The 17,176-nt window shown below is 44.2% G+C and overlaps 1 protein-coding gene across 1 annotated transcript in view; it reads right to left on the bottom strand.

Moving 5' to 3' along the window:
- Positions 1–17,176, bottom strand: part of ZNF831 (zinc finger protein 831) — a 530,261-nt gene that overhangs the window by 377,424 nt on the left and 135,661 nt on the right. The window contains exons 3-4 of the mRNA XM_086932647.1: positions 13,465–13,598; positions 1,355–1,509 (exon numbers count right to left, since the gene is read on the bottom strand). Of these exons, the coding sequence (XP_086788773.1) occupies positions 1,355–1,509; positions 13,465–13,598 (289 nt within the window). The remainder of the gene's footprint in view (positions 1–1,354; positions 1,510–13,464; positions 13,599–17,176) is intronic.

Here is a 17,176-nt window from a genome sequence, read left to right as displayed (position 1 = left end):
CTGTCCAGTTCTGAGTCAAAGGCATGGATTCTGTTTTTTTGTCCTTAAGAAGATCTGAATAATATTTCCTTTTCAAAATGTATCCACTGCCACCCAAAGATTGTATACCTATGATCTTCGGGCACACACAAGCATGATGCAAATCTGAAGATGGGCAGCACTGACCAGTTTAATGAGTTAGGATCCAGATTCAGGAACTACATTTTGTAGCACGTAAAGTAGTAGTACTTACTACAAAATGCAATTCCCCAACCTCCAGGTGGAAATCTTCACCTCAATCTCTGCTATCTTTTCTGTAGGGAATACTCTGCAGGTGTAAGTTTACTACTAAGCAATACATGTGGGAGGAGCCAGGTAATAGTAGTGGAAAAATGGGGAATATCTACTACAAAATGGGAGGGATAAAGAGGGGGGTTTAAGGAAATGTAAGGAGAGTTTAGGAAGGGGCATCCTAATACAAATACAGCTGCAAAAGAGTAAGATCACTGCTATTCAAAAACTACTCTTCTAAAGTCACTACTGCCCTAAGAGGACAAAAAAGTGTTAAATGTACACTAGCCCAGTCTTGACCGAACTCTAGCACCGCAAAAGATCATTCACGGGTACTGCAACACACTCCTACACAACATAATGGAGGTAGGGACTTAATATAATACCTCGAACGAAATAATGTTATTTCGACTTTTAAACCATGTGTATGTACATATATTTGTTTAGTCTGCAAAATAAATAACATATTTTATTAGTTTAGAAAATATAAGTTAACTTATTTAAAAAATATAACTGTAACATTATTAAAATTCAAATGTAATTTGCATTTATTAAATACATCTACTAAGTCTACACTTTGGAGTACGTTTTCACTTGAAATGGTGAAAACGCCAAAAGTAGTAAATTTTCTCCAAACTCTAAAAATAAATGAATACGTGTAAATGTTCCTTTGTGAATAAGCCCTTGATCGTATAACACTGGCTCCCGCTTAATATTCACTTCCAGGCCTTCTCACAATCATATAGATGGTGGAAGCGCTCCTTTTCTAACCTAGTTCACCCTATGCTTTTTTTCAGCCACAAAAGAATTATTTGTGACTCACTTCATGCTGGTACAGTTTGCATGACTCAATCTTTTATATGCCTGTTGGTTTGTTAATACATTTATATTGGCTTTCAGAATTCAGCAGGTGTTTGTCGCTAAGCTTCCATCAGCCAAGGCTGCTTTAAGCCAGTGATCCACATTGCATATAGTCTGAATGTTCCATCTTTGTATAGCACGATGGTGCCCTGCAACAGTCTGACCTGAAAAAATATGTTATGGAAAATAGAAACACACATGTAACTAACGTGCTTTCCATTACCGTGACACGAGGACTTCCTGCTCCTCCGAAGGCCATTATGCATCTTTGGAAGATGTTTTTTTCGCATGGTAGACATCTTGTGTGGGAGCAGCAGCTTCTTGTGCAGCCTGTTGGCTTTGAATCGAGTGTGTCCATGCATTTGGCCGCCTCTGCACCTGCATGCAAAAGATATATTGCAGACTCAGTGAATGCGTAGGCAATTGCCACAGATCCAACTCAAGCATGGCAGATAGAATATCATTTGTTGTTCTGCTTGCTTCGTAGAATACTTCTTACCCAGGTCACTGAGCCTAAAGTCATATGCAACATTAGGGCCTGATATGATGGTGCTTCTTTGAACTCAAAAAAAGTGGGCAGGCCGACAAGTAGCAAGGAATTGCTGCTCATCATCAGTTTTAAATTGGAATGGACCCAAATCTCCTGTTTTAGAGGTTTTTCCTATAAAGTGGATAGTCCTGTTGTTTCCTGTCAAATGGCATTCTGTACTGAGTGCAGAAATTATTAACTTACTTTGTTGCCAACTCCACATCTGCTCTTGACTCTTCTTGATTCCACTAAAGGGTCCTTTTCTTTACCTCTTTGATAATTATTCTGGTGGCTATGAACTGTGTGTTAGCTAATGTTTTGTAAGGGGTAATTATAGTATTTCTTACCTAAAATGTTATATAAAATAAAAGGCAACATTGACAAAATGCAAAGCTAAAGTTTGCTTTATTTCTACTGAATTCCCCAAACAAAAAAGTCTTTTTTCTTTCCTTATTTGTAAGCTTGTTCCTATTTTACTTTGTATGCCCTTTATAGTATGAAATGCTAGAAATCCTGATGCAGGAAGTGACATCGGTTGAGGAGAGGAAATGCAGTATGCAGATCTTTCAAAGCTGCAAACTGCACTTCTTGTGCTCCCCTGAGTTCACTTCCTGTCTTGCTATTTGACGTCAACAATATTCCACTACTTTCTGCAGGAGCTGAACTAATATCGATACAAATTATTTCTCTTCTGTTCTTATCTATAATCTTACTAGAGATTCTCTAGACTCTCATTTACAGGCTTAATGCCTAGTTTGCCAGTCGCCCAAAAATAGATTTACTATGTGGTACTCTCAGCAACTTTTTGAGGAAGGTATTTTGTACTACTTATAGTGAATTGCTTAAGTTATATGCAAACATTTGGACGCTGTATTTGGCTTCAGACAGTGACCTTACGTTTCCACGTCTTAACTTGTGCTGCAATTCTCTCTCAAGTACACTTTTCATCTATCGTATTGTAGACTTAATGGTAAGTGTCTTTTGTACAGAAGAGGAGGACCGAAGTACTGTCTGAAACTCCAAACAACAGCAAAGTTTAAAAAAAGTAAAAGGCTACACTTTTTTATTTCCAGGAACAAGTTTACATGTTTGATAATCATTCCTTGGCACGTCCGAGAGACTACTAGACTTGGCATTTGTAACCCACTCCTACAAGCTCACACAGACGTTTGATTTCATCTTCTTACCAAAAGAGGGACACTTTGCTAAACTTTGTGATTCTTCTCCACCCTATAGACATGCATAGCTTGAAATACTGTCCAGTTTCACCATCATATGCCAACGGTATGCCACTACTTCCAAGCCTAAGGATAGTGGTAATGTGACTTCAACTGCTGTATATTTGTTAGTAGCACCACAACTACTACTACAACGACAACAGACCGTAGTAATATTAGTATTGGTCCACTATTAGTAACAAGAGAAATCTCTTAAGTGCTGAAACTACTACTTATAATAGAAGTATTACTACTAATACTATACAATTTACTACAACTAATACTACCACTGCTAATACTACTGCTATCATTGTTGTTACTATTACTACTACACTGGGACTGGTAATTCTTGTGGGCGAAATTCACAAACCTTTTTCCTGACCTTTAAGACTGTCTCAATCCTCACAATTCTGGTGTAAGAGCATTGTGTAGAGTCTGGCAAAGTGTGAGGAACGGCGTGAAGCTGGGGTGGTCCTTCTGCCCAACCAAAATTGTGGGTTCATTGAGAGGTGAGGGAAACCACTTGACTACTGTCTCCGAAGCCTCAGCTGACTGCAGAAACAGTAGACCCTGTCCTGTTGGTCAATACACCCAAGACGGTCTAGCCATAGAGACGGTCTCTCTGATCTGTTAAACGCAATGCGATCCTCAATGATGTTTCGTGGCTATGTCCACGATGCGATGCGTGGCGAACATGGGAGAGAAAATTCAGAAGGTCTCACAAGCACTGCATGTTGGGGCAGTTGGTTTATTGTTTAGAACAAAATAAACTCCTGCTTTGGAAGTATGCGTTATGTAAAAAAACCTTCATTGTCCTCCCTTCACACCAAAGTGGTGGCCCTCTCTAAATAGAGTGGAAGGTCCTCTGTCAGGGTCTAACTGACTCTATAGATCTTCATTGTCAGGATTAAGAGGCAACTATTGTCAGAAAAAACTTTTCGAATCAAACCATTATTACTACAATGCTATTACTGCTACCACTACGAACCCTACCAGCATTTGAACCTCTGGGCCATATTTTTGACACTACTACTAGTGCTAGCGCTGGTGCCACGCCTGCTGGTATTATTACTGCAGCTATTACCACTAGTGTTGATACTACAGAGCTGACATCCCCAACCCTGGCTTTTCTCATGGTCAAACTCTCAGCCGCAGAGTGGATTTCAGCTAGGTATGCTGAGTGCTAAAACCAGGCCGGCATTCGATGATGACTTTCCTAACCAGAATGTTCTCAAGTCTTGCCTGTAGTAAGACTTCTACATAAATGCTACACGTAGAACTATGATCTGTAGTACTGATCTCACTAGAATGTATATATGTCATCAGGAACAGCCCCAGGAGTGTCAGTACTATTGCTAGCACTATGTGTGCTTATAGTAGTAATGGTGGGCAGTCCTATTAGAGCTCTTATTAGTGAAAGGAGTTATTTAGTGGTACTTGTAGTGTTAAATAAGCATTATTGCCCGCAGCTGCAGGCAATAACGATTGTTAATGACCATCTCCACTATTATGGGTCTGAGACACAGACAATTCCCATTATGAGAGGAGTTCATTTAAAAGACGTTATTGCCTTGTAGGAAAGGGTAATAAAGTTATAGGTACTTCCCTTTCGAAAGAATACAGAGCGTCTCTTAAGTGCAAGAGGGGAAACAAACACCCTCATGCTCCTTCAGCGCTGGATTTGAACGCGCTACTAGTCAGGTGAGAACAGGGAACTGGAGGTCTGCTGTGTTTGGGGCAGCGCCAGAACTGCTTAACGTGAGGGACGGTTTTATTCCTTAAACAGGGCAAAGTACGATTGTTTTGGTTAATATACCTTTCAGAAGGGAAGCAACCAGGATTTTAGGAGGGGGGGTTCTAAACAAAAACCCTGTTCCATGGTTGACTGCACATTTGCATATATAATTTGTGCATTACAGAGGGGTGCTTGTACTGTGTTTAGCACACCTGGGTAGACTCGCCCAATTGTAATGGGCTTGGGACATGAAAGTGTGTGTTAATTTTTATCGCACACATAGACATATATATTTATTGTTTTGAAGGGATGGATGGAACAGAAAATTCGGAGCAGATTATCAATACATAATTTGGAGGTATGTTTTCAGTATTAGTAATTTTAAGGGTACTGGTTACTGGCGCTTGGGAGGTGGATTAGTGAACTGGATCAGACAGGACCATTGACATTGAAGGAGGGGAGTGATGGGAGACTATTAATATATTCGACTTTGGGAGATGGAATTGAAGGGTTCTGACTAACTGCAATTATAACTAACGTGTATTACGACTTTTAAGACATATTTGAATGTGTTCTGATCAACAGTGATTATAATGAATTGTATTAAGATGGGATGTGCAAGTATGATATGTTCTCACGAGGCAGTCATGGGCACCAGGTGTACAGTATAGAATTATTGTTATGTTGGGTCAAGGGCATTTTATACCCTTGGAATCAGGAGGATTCAAAGATTGGATATAGGCAGGCATTACTGTTTAAGAACTGTGTTAATGTAATAATTGTGGGGACACTGATGAATTTTTGTTTTTGAAAAAGAGGAACACCAGTAATATGTTCATTGAAGTATTGTGTGTTTTTTTTAATTTACAGCCCTGATGATGCCCAAGTGTGGACGAAAAGCGTTGGCTGATTGATTTGTTTCTATGCGTGTTGATCTAACAATTTGAAAGGTTTTTGAAATAAACCACAGAGTTTGAAATTCATCAAAGACTGCCTATGAACCTTTTTATTTGTACAAAACCATTACTTGTATAATAGATTTGTGAACATTGGGAACCGAGACGCTCCATTCAGGATAGGTTATGAATTCTTGTTGATTAATGGCCCAGTGGCAGTGGGACCATTGAAAGTTGAGCGTGGATGTACTAGGTAATTAACATGTATTACACACCAATGCGCACATCTCCTAGCACTCATCGCCTTTTGAGTTGGATGAAAGAGTTTAATTTTGTGTCGCAGTGTGCTGTTGAAGTTTATGGTATGATGGTGAATGTTATGTTGTGTTTTGAATATATGTGGTGTGTAGTGGAATTGTGTTGTGGAATTATGTGGTTTGGGGTGCAATTATGTGGTGTGGAATGGATTTGTGTGGAGTTGAATAGTATGGCATGGAACTGGGTGGCATTGAGTGAAATTATGTTGTGTGGAATTATGTGGCATAGTGTGAAGTGTATTTATGTGGATTGTTATGTGGCAAAGAGTAGATTTATGTGGGGTGTATTTATGTGGTATTGAATAGCATGTAATTAGGTGGAGTTGATTTATGTGGTGTTGAGTGGTAGTATGTGGTGTGTAAGTGTAGATTGAGCACTGTTCCTCTGCGAATGCATTGGTGAGCATTGCGCCTGTATGACTCCAGGGTGAGCATTTTGCTTGTGTGAATGCATGGGTGTACATTGTGCCTGTGTTTGTGCAGAGGGAGGGTTCTGCCTGTGTGCATGCCTGGTGGGCATTGTGCTTGGTTGAGTGCAGGGTCAGAGATGTGCCTATGTGAGTGGAGTGTGAGAGGCGTGACTGTGAGTGCAGGATGACTGCTGTTCTGGTCAGTGTTGGGTAAAAGTCGGTTTTACAAGGCTCACAATACACACACTTAAATGCTCAGAGGGCTGGCATGAAAACACAAATCCGATGTCATTACTCAGCCTGTATAACTGTGCACTTGGGAGAATGGTTACGTTCTCATTACCAATAAGAACAAAACACAGCTGCAGTAAATTGCTTTTTTGGAACTAGGTTTTGTCTCTGCTGGGGAAGCAGCCCTGCAGATCTGCATTAATTAGGCCGGGTTTTGCATTCATTAGCCTTTCGCCGCAATGGCGTAGCAAGGTCAGGTGGTACCCGGTGCGGAAAATTTCTTGACAACCCTGGCTTGATAAAATGGCAAAAATGTGTGTTTAAAACACATATTTTTGCCATTTTATCACCCCCCTCAGTGATGACACTTGTCACCCCAGGCTTGACAAAATGTCAAAAATATGCTTAAAACACATATTTTTGCCATTTTGTCACCCCCCCTTAGGGGTGACACACGGGGTGGCCCGCACCCACAGCACCCCCCTTCCTATGCCACTGTTTCGCCGCCCCACAGCTCACAACTCCCTGCACATGTTAGATTTCCCAGCCTGCCCCCATGATGCCCCTTCACAAGATACCAGGCGATAAGCCTATTCTGGGACTTGCCAGTAAAATTGGTACCATAGACTAACATGACATCCCCCTCGCCCTGCCCCTGTCTCTCAAGCCTGCCGGGGGTAGAATTCCACAGCAATAGTGCATAGACCTAAAAAAATCTGTAATAATTAATCCTTCTGGTTTCTTAACCGCGCCGAATGCAAAGGGACCCCTGTCGCCGTGACCATTATTACAGAATTACCTCCAATGGAAGCATGTAATATATAATGTAATGGTTGTAGTGCTTTAGGGATGGTGGCCCTTACTAACCACAAAAGCTGCTTCTTTCTTAACCCTAGCACTTTAAAGAATATTCCCAGATGCACATAGCGCTTAAAGCAGACAAACGTTCTTTTTAAACTGCCCTCCGTTTATAATGCACAAGATCACTCACTGATGAATAGTGCGACCTAGAACTAGAGCCATCTCCTCTCATCACATATTGTGAATGTATGAATACATTTTAAAAAATGGAAATGTCATTGTTTCCAGTGACTGAGATTGAGATAAATGCGTAAGCAGGCTAATCGCTTTGACACCACTTGGGTGAAGAAACATTATATAAAACTGATAAAATAAATAATTCAGTCAGACCAAAACGGGCCATAGCCTATGTTCACTGCAACAGCAGCATTTAAATAGAAAAGCAACATTACAAGTGGTGTGGGGAAGGCACTGGGGAGAGATTAAATGCAGCAAAGATGGGAGGGAGTGCGAGCGAGAGGCAACAGATTGCCAGAGCTGGCTTACCCAAAAGAATATATAGTGCTCACCAGGGTCGGATTGGGATCACAATTCGGCCCGGGCACTGATGAAAAAAGTGGCCCACATTCAAGAGGCGTGGCCCATATTTAAGGGGCGTGGCCCACATTCAAGGGGCGTGCCCTTTCATGAAACACTATTTGCAGAGACAAGGAATGAAAGTGGGAGGATACTGTTCTTGCACAGGACACAGGGCAAAGGTGCCAATGGCCTACATGCTGAGCAACTAAAAAAAATAGCAAGGCCCCTTTCTGTCACAAAATTATTCCAGCCCTCCAGCACAGGAGCACCTGAAAAGCAGCAAAGCCCCTGCTATTACTAACCTACTTAGCCCTCCCCAGACCTTCAGCTCAGGAGCACATGAACAGAGGTAAGACCCCTGCAATTAGTAAATTAATCAGCCCTCCAGGCCTCGGGATAATGTCCTGGGAAGGGGAGCACAAAACACAGCTTTCTGGGTCATCCAAGGTAGCCAGGTAGCCAGGGGGGAGGCTGAGGTGAAGCTGGTGCATGGGAAGTGCCTTCCCAGTGTGTTCTGGCAGTTTGAGTGTTTACCATTTACTGTAGTATTACCCTTGTACCTGTGTATGGTACCCTTTTGTAACTTGCACACGTCACTTTTCTCTGGTATCACACTGTATGCTACCTCTCACTTTTGTTTGCTTTAGATACTTGCACAAGTGCCACCATTGCCTACGTAACGTTTGTTCTTGTGCTGGAGTGTTTGCCATTTATTTCAGTATTATACCTCTACTTGTACTTTGTACGCTTTTGTAACCTGCACACACATCACTTTTTCCTCCTGTAATGTACCGATTGCTACCTTATGTATTTTGGTTGCTCACTATTGTCACTTTTGATTCATGTAACTTAACGTTTGCTTTTGTAATTTGTCCACTTGTAATTTTTCTCCTCATGTATTATTGCTGTTCCTTGTGTGAAGCGCTCTGACACCTTCGGGTAAAGTTTGCGCTGTATAAAATCGCATAAATAAATAAATAAAATAAAAAAATTCCAAACATCACCTGGCCCCCACAGCAAGACCCATTCTTCCTCGTCCACTATGCCATGAATGTGAAGGGCTGTGGGCGAGGTGCTAAGACTAACGCCGTTTCTGGGCTGCATGGGCCCCAGGGGGGCCAAGGTGAAAATGGCTCAAAGGCCTGAGAAACACCTGGCCCCCAGGGAGGCCGATTCTTGCAAACAATCACCCCTCCCCTGCCCAGCCTCAGCCTGATTGCTTGGCAGGGCAGGGGTGAAGGAGAGGCCACAGCTGACAATCGCTGTCTGGCCGCACAGCGAGGCTGCTTTAATTTCCTCAGTCTCTGTCTCGTGCACTCTGTGGGCCATTTTTTTTCTCCCCTTTCCTAGTCCACTCTCTGTGGACTGGGACAGGGGAGAAAAAAAACGGCCCACAGAGGGCACTGAGGCACCGGCCCTTCGGCCCATTCCCGAATGCCCGCCTTGCCAATCCGCCCCTGGTGCTCACCGACTTATAAAGCTGGCTGTGTAACAACACCAGTAAAAAATCCAGTCATTATGGGAGGTCACGTATGCAGTCAAGGGGATACCAAGGAGGGACTAATAAACCATACACAAATGAAAAGCAACGATTTCACAAGGACAGTAACAGGAGCCAATTGAAAAGATGGGCGGTAAATGGGTGGAGCTTCTATACCGTACCTCAAAACAGCATACCTCGCAGACCAGCTCATGCGCTACCCAGGCTCGACCTAAAAAGCCATGACCATACAGAAGTAAATGGAACAAAATGGAAAACATACCAATTGTAGTGTTTAATAGCATTTTATTTTAATGTTCAATGTATGTGTTTTCACTTCATCACACCACGGGATCATTTCACTTGCATGTTACTTTATTAGCCAGTCTTGTTCCAATTTTTATTTCTGTATACTTCGTTGTATGAATGAGAATATACAAAGCCAAAACACACTCCTGCGTGTCTGCAATCATTTATGGATGTGTCCAAGTTATAGGACAAAATAATGAACAATTAAAGAAATCTCTCCCTTTTCCCCAACAGGACCCATTGTAGCTATATAATATTACACACCCAGGTTCTGAGGGACACAGGGATACCTCATTTTAATTAATGGCTCATTATGAAGTGGCCCAACCTCAGAGTTACCAATACCAGTGGATAACTCTGAGTGCTATTGGCAACTCTAGGAGGTTGGAAAAACCAGGCCATTACAAGTGGGATCCTGGGGGTTTCTTAGAAATTAGGAATTCCTTTTGGAACTCTCAATTCAGCTTCTGATTCCTCAGTAATTCCTCATTTTGCCAATATTTTCACAAAGCAATTTTGGCTGCTTTCCACAGCCAAAATATCCAGGTGAAAATAAACAGATTTGCTGAAACACCGCCGATCTCATAATTCTGATGGGGAAGATGACTTGTGGTACTGGCCCCACTGGAAATAAGAGATCACTCCTAATGACGGCCCCAGTCGCTGCACCGACAACATCTCGCCTGCAATGACACCACTGAAGGGTAGCTTGACTGCACTGGAGCCTTCGACAATGATCAACATGTGTATGTATGTTTTTTGTATTTCTAAAGTGCAAATCTTGCTGTTGAGCGACGGAGCTACGTTTGTAGATTTCTAAAGCGCCGCTTATCACCTTTGAGGGTATCCAGGTGCTGTCAATGGGCACGGGGAGATTTTAAGGCAGATTTACAAGAAACTGATGCATCTGTAGAGCTATCCTTGAACCACAATGGGCGCGCCGTATTTACAATACGGCGCACTATGGCGCGAGGATTGACAGATGCGTCAGAAATTCTGACGCATCTGTTGGCCCAAAAGTCATGCATTGCTGGAGTCGTGTCGCAAGCACGACGGAACTCCAGGAATACATTTTGAGGCCTATTCTCACTACACTGCGTCTCTCCTTATGCCTGCTTCAAGCAGGCTTAAGGTTTTGACGCAGTGTTATCCTAGAAGTGACGCAGTGAAATCTGCAAGATTTCACTGCGTCACTTTTACAAGGCTTTCCTGCGTGGGAACGCCCACACTCCATACAATAAAACTGATGAGGTATAATGTGACGCAGGGCTTTACAACGTGACGCATTACCCTAGATGCGTCACATTGTAAATTGGCTGAATTTTTTACGCTGCTGCTGCATCACAAAAGTGACGCAACCACTGCGCAAAAGTGTAGCAAGGGGCTTGTAAATCTGCCCCTCAGTGATTTGCATAGAATCACAGGATGTTGCGCCAACACCGAGACTCGAACAGGATTAGCCCCAGTGGGGGGTACATGTAGGGGGGACACCATAGGGAGGTGGTACAGCTCATGAAATGATGAACAGTCAGAAAAAAGGCATAGAAAAGACATACTAGAGAGTATCCCATTGTGATGAATTGTTGTAAACAATAGAGTTAATATGATGCGAACCGAAATAAGACAAACCCATATACTAAAGATGAATCAAAGGGTTTTTCACAATCTGTGTCTATGGGAAATGCTTTAATACATATGGGCCTAAGCCACATAAACATGCCAAAGGGTAAGAGCGTCAGACTACCATCTACCAGATAAAGAAGCACCTAGTAAAAAACATAGCACTAAACTGTCTATGTCATTGGAGAAAAGCGGATCTGTACCTGGCAGCACATGCCAAACCACACACATAAAACCCAAAGTGCAGGCTTCCCGTCAGCGGCATAACACACACACATCACCAAGGCAAGGGCAGTGAGTCAGCAATGACTCAGCAAGCAGCCAGCCAGTATTAGATTTCTCAATCATGCTACAAACGCCAGGAAATTGAAACAGCATGTGCCCTTAAATGACACACAAACATCACTGGCTATTCCACCCACGAAGGTGACACCTGGCGAAGCCTGAAAACTGCTCTGTGGGCCAGGCATGATGGGAAACCACACAGCTCAGCGATCTGACATCAACCCATGTGTGCAATACCGAGGCCTGCCAATCTGGGCAATAGTGCCCGCTGTGCCAACAGAGAATTTATACATTAGGGTGCTATCTGTCAGCAGTGCCGGATTAAACCCTGTGGTGGCCCCCAGGCAGTCAACATTTCGGGGGTCCCTCGCAAATTATCTCCTAATACCCAATGCACCGGATTTTTTTAACAAACTGACAGCTGCCAGAAAATAGGCTTTTAAGAGACAAACTGTTATGTGAATCAGATGTCTCTGGTTTAAGTCATTTAAGTTATTAATGGGTACATTACATTGATACAGTATTTTCTCTATAGGGTCTTTAATGTAAAGTTTTTGTTTCTTTGAGTTTGAGTTGATTCATTTTTTTTCTATCTTTTGGAAGCAATATTTAAGAAAGCTTGATTGTAAATATCTTTCAAGATCAAATCAATATTATTTTGATTCGTTGTCTCAGGGCACCAAAAAAGAGTGGGGCCATTGGCTGGTGCCTACTTTGCCTCTTTGGTAATCTGCCACTATCTGTCAGTGTTAGTGGAGCCTTACATGCTGTCTGCTGACCCTTGTACCCTAGGACCTATCCGTCAGAGAAAGATCATGTTCCGTCAAGAGAGGCCTATACGAGAAGGCACTGCCTGTCAGAGTGATGTTGTGTACTCCACCAACTGAGGCTTGTACACTAGGGCCCTAGCTGTCATGGAGTGTGAACAAAGCATTACATGCTGCCAACAGAGACCCTTGTGACATTACAGCACTAGTTGAGAGAATGGTTGTGGAGACCCTTGTGCCGTCAACAGACGCTGATAACGCTAAGGCGCTAGTTGTCACACACTGCTAAGGGAGCCCTATCAGCTATCAAGAAAGGGCTCTATCTGTCAGAAAACACAAGTGGAACCTCAACTGCCATCAAGTTGCTTGTCACTGTGGCCTTGTCCTTCATAGTGGTAGCTGTGCTGTATGTGCAGACCATGGTGACAAAGAGCAGGTGAGTGGAGCCAAACAAGCCAAAGTCAACCAGGATTGAGCCCTGAGGCAGAAGCAGGGGTTACAGAAGCTTATCACATGGAGTTTCACCCTCAGAACCACTGTGAACCTCCCACCTTGCGATTGGCAGTCTAGACTTCCACCCTGACAGCTCAGTGGTAGGAGGACTGGGGCCCAGTGGAGGCAAGGAGGAGAAACCTGGAGCACAAGATGGTAAATGACACTGCACTATACTAGGATACATGGAGATGAGCGCAGCCCCCTCTTAACACATAGGCACGCTGGGCAGTTGCCCGGGGGCCCAACAAGCATAGGCCCCCCCCTGCAGATCCGAATTTAACGCAAATTTTCCATTAAACATTTTAATTCTTATGAGTGGTTGAGTAGGCAGAGCCCAATACAATTCTTTGCCCGGGGGCCTATCATGCTGTTAAGACGGAGCTGAATGGACGAAACCATTAATGGGCCAAAAGGGTTTTGCAGCTCTTCGAGACCGTTCTAGGCAGCCAGAAGAGGTTGTCCTTTCCCTTTAATAGCGAGAGAGGCAATAGTAAAATTTCAGGAGGATCAAGGGCTAAGGGAGTGAGAGTCTGTTAATACACCTGTAGATTCCCATCTTAACTGAGATTCTTACTAAAAGCAAAAGTGGCAGTGTTCTCAAAGAGGTGTCTTTTAAATGTACTAGTGTTCTGTATGATAATCATTTATGCATGAATTCTTACCCGTTTTTGGTGATTTCCAATTTTTTGGACCTGCAATGTCTGGTCGCCGAGTTAAGTTCGGTTTGGCCCAATTCTGCAGCCTTCGCCGTTTGATCTGAGGTGTTTGCTGAATTCGTCAAGGTGTCTGGATTTCTCTGTAAGAAGCATTAATAAAATAAAACATTATCATCTCATCTGCCTTTCTCGCACACATCATTGCATTAAAGAGTGAGGGTCAGACAGGCTCTCAAAGCTGCTACCATAAAGTTAACTTCACTGTCGAGGGTCTTGAAATGCCCCCCCCACCTTTGCTTTAAACTTTCCTCTAAGTCCCACATACAGCCTGTAATACCAAGCAGAAGGGCATGCGCATGCCCCGTGAGGGTGGGCTCTAAGTCCAGATCCAATGTGATATTCTTTTTAAAAAGCATGGGATGTTTTATTTAAGTCTTGGCTGTGAACTCCGTTCTGCTTGTGGAGTTTTCTGCACTTGTGTTATGCGGAGCTCGCAGAGTTTTTTCCCTCGCCTGCGTCCATCAACGTCAAGTTGACGAGCTCAAGCGAGGAAAATCCACCTCCTGGCGAGATTTTTCCTCGTTCACGACCGTCAACATCAAGTTGGCGAGCGCAAGTGTAGAAAATCAACCTTCTGGCAAGATTTCTCCACGCGGGCGGTCAGATTTTTCATTGCGAGTGGTCGCGCTTGCTTGCGACCACTCGTGTTGAGAAACCGTCCATTTGCGAAGAGAAAGCTGCCGCCCAAGTAAAAATCTACTTGAGTGGCAGAAAGGAAGCAGCACCCGCTTGCGCAGTGCATGGTGCCATTCGCGGTGATTGCACAATGCGGACAAGCACCTGGCACTGAAAATCACTGCAAACTGCATTTATTTAAAGAAACTGCGCTGCTTGCTGAGCCTCAGAGGTTTTTTTTGCATGGAACTCCACGAACTCCGCCCAGGCTTAGTTTTATTGAAAGAGGGAGTACGGATGTCAAGAACAGGAGAGAATGGTACAGAGGCCAGTGGGGAAGATTTCCAGACAAGCAAAATCTGACATGTGTAACTGATTCTGTCTCAGTCCTGCTGGCTTTTCAGAGGCCAGTCAGTTCTTGTTATGACATTTCTCGGTTCCCTAATTCATCACTCCACCCCAGAATCAAAAAACACAGCAAAGTGTGAGACAACAAATTGTAGATTCAGAGTAAAAGACACATGGGAAATGAAACAAGAAAAACAGAGAAGCCTCCAACAGTTAATATATTGAAAATGATGGATGGAAACCTGTACTTTAGTTGTTTAAAAGAAAGTTCAGAGGGCAAAACTTTTCTCAGGGGCCTGCTACCAGTGATGCTGTATTTCAGGGTTGCTTCAGTGGTTAATTTGTAAAAAGAGAAGTGTTGGGGCTCTCGTCAGGAGGCAGCTTCGACCAGCCCATTTCTACTGTTAGACTGTCTACCACAGAACCAACAAATCCTACAAGTAGGGAGGGGATGTGGATGGGGATGCAGACTTTGGCATTGGGGGACCAGGTTTGAGTCTCTGCATCGGCTCAACATCCAGTGAATGTGGGTGAATCACTTAATCTCTCTGTACCCAACAAAAAAAGAATGTGTGCTCAAGCACCAGTGTTGATAATTAAGTGCCAGTGCTGAGCTCCGGAAACCACCAGCTCAAATGAAGCACCTGGTTGCTGAATACCAAACACACAAAAGGTGATGGGAAGAAGGCTTGCAATAAGCCTATCCACTGGTAATTTCTCAGAGTAGCATTCCAACCTATATTTTTTTGCCCATCATGCCACCTCAGCCATATGCAAAACTGTGTTGACCTTGTTCCAATAGAAGGTTCAGCCCGAACTGCCATGCCAGGAACTGCCCCCAAGAGACAAGGGCATGTCCAGAAATGGGACTCGTGCTCACTGCATCACTGAAACCAAGTTACACTCGACTGACGAACCCCAATCAGGGTGAAATAGGTCTTTGGTTATTTTTGTTCAAGTTCAGGGAGACCTGGACCATTGCCAGTGATTGACATATTGCAACTATTCCAACCATCACATTTTGTGTGTTTGTTGGAAAATATCAACCAAGATTTGATTCCCCCTCACCTCATACCCACCATGGGTTGTTGAATATCTTGTTTTTAATTTGAATGATTTAGCACGTTTTTGCAATGGGCTTTGTCAGTCAAGGCTGGTTTTAATTTGAGATGCGCTATCTGGATGTTTTCTGGTTGTGAGCAAAAAAGCGTTCATGTGACTGCAGTAGAGTTTTGGAAATTTTTCAGGAATTGGCTGAAGAATTCGGGATGCAATTGGTACCCAACAAGACTGAAGGTGCTTGAACAATTCTGATTGATTTTTTTAGGGATTGAGCTGGACTTGATGGAGTTGAGGCTGCCGGGTGAAAAGATGCAAGAGATTGTGTGGTTGTTCGATGAGGCTTGCTGAGTCCGGAGGTTGCGGCTGCACACAGAGCCTGTATAGTCACCTTCATTTTGTGTATAGTGTAATGAAGAATAGGGAACCTTTTGCAGGAGGTTAGGTTTAGCCATGCCTGGAGCTGTATTGATGGAGCATAGGATAAGTATATTTCTTGCAAGACGGAGTCCAAAATGGCAGCCTAGGAGCCCGGCTCCGCCGCTCGCCCTCTCCCTCCCTAGCATCCTGACATTGATCCTGCATCTAAACCATGCCCCCGCACAGCTGAGGTGGCACGGTGCCTGACCGTGTAACTCCGAGTTCGCGGTCGCCTCGGATGACCGAGAAACGTCGATGCGAAGATTGAGGCCTGTCCCTGTTGTAATCCGGGACCTCGAGTTGTGACGTGGCTGGAGAGGAGTTGAACAACAGCGGCCGCGGCCGGGCAGGGAGGACCGGTGGACCCCGACGGACGCCGCAGTTCGACGATTTTACTGGCGGACACAAGCGGAGTATGATGCAAGTGCCCCGGACCTCATAACGCACATTTGGCTGATTTTCCCTGCAGTGGGTGTCCCGGGAACCAATGACAGTTTTGCCGCCCGCATTGGTCTTCTTTGGTGGATTGCCCGGGGTGACCTGGCCCTCAGTGTGACCGTCCGTCGGCCGTGGCCGGTGTCGGAATATGGATTTTTCTCCTAGGCATGGTTTGCAAGAGGTTGGTGGTACTGTACTACTGTGCGCTTTGAAGTGTTCCGCTCCAACCCTAACATATACTGCTAGGAGACTATAAGACCCCGGATGCCTGATACGATGTGCACTTTCCTGTCCGGGGGGTCCCCAGGGGCGAGGAGCATTGCGACCGCCGACAGCGGAGAAAGGGAGCACACACTAGGAGATGCCCTTCTGGCTATCAATGATGTTCACTTCTTCCTGAGCCGTAGACTGTTGGCCCTCAATGACTCACTGGTGTCTATTGCTCCTGAAATGGACATGGGGGCGCAGATGGAAGTATGACAGGTCGGGCACCCGGCTACGCTCAGTCATTGGACACCGAGATCCCCCTGGGTCGCAAAGTGCTGGATTTTGTGGACAGTGAGCTCGCCGGCCGGATTTGCACGACTGAGATTCTTTTTGTTCTCCCGACTCATGTGCTAGCCACCAAACAACAACGCTGGGTACTCTTAATATTGGAAAGCGACTACTGGAGAATCGATGTCGTCACTGTTCTGCCGCCTCCGCCAAGCACTTGAGTGGCTCTTAAGAAGCAGGTTTGGTTACCAGGCTCGTCTGCCTGTGGAATTGATGGGTTGGG

The sequence above is a fragment of the Lissotriton vulgaris genome, chromosome 7 (genome assembly GCF_964263255.1).
Source record: "Lissotriton vulgaris chromosome 7, aLisVul1.2, whole genome shotgun sequence".
Lineage (NCBI taxonomy): Eukaryota > Metazoa > Chordata > Amphibia > Caudata > Salamandridae > Lissotriton > Lissotriton vulgaris.
The sequence above is the reverse complement of the archived record's forward strand: the minus strand, read 5'-3'. Positions and strand labels throughout refer to the sequence as shown.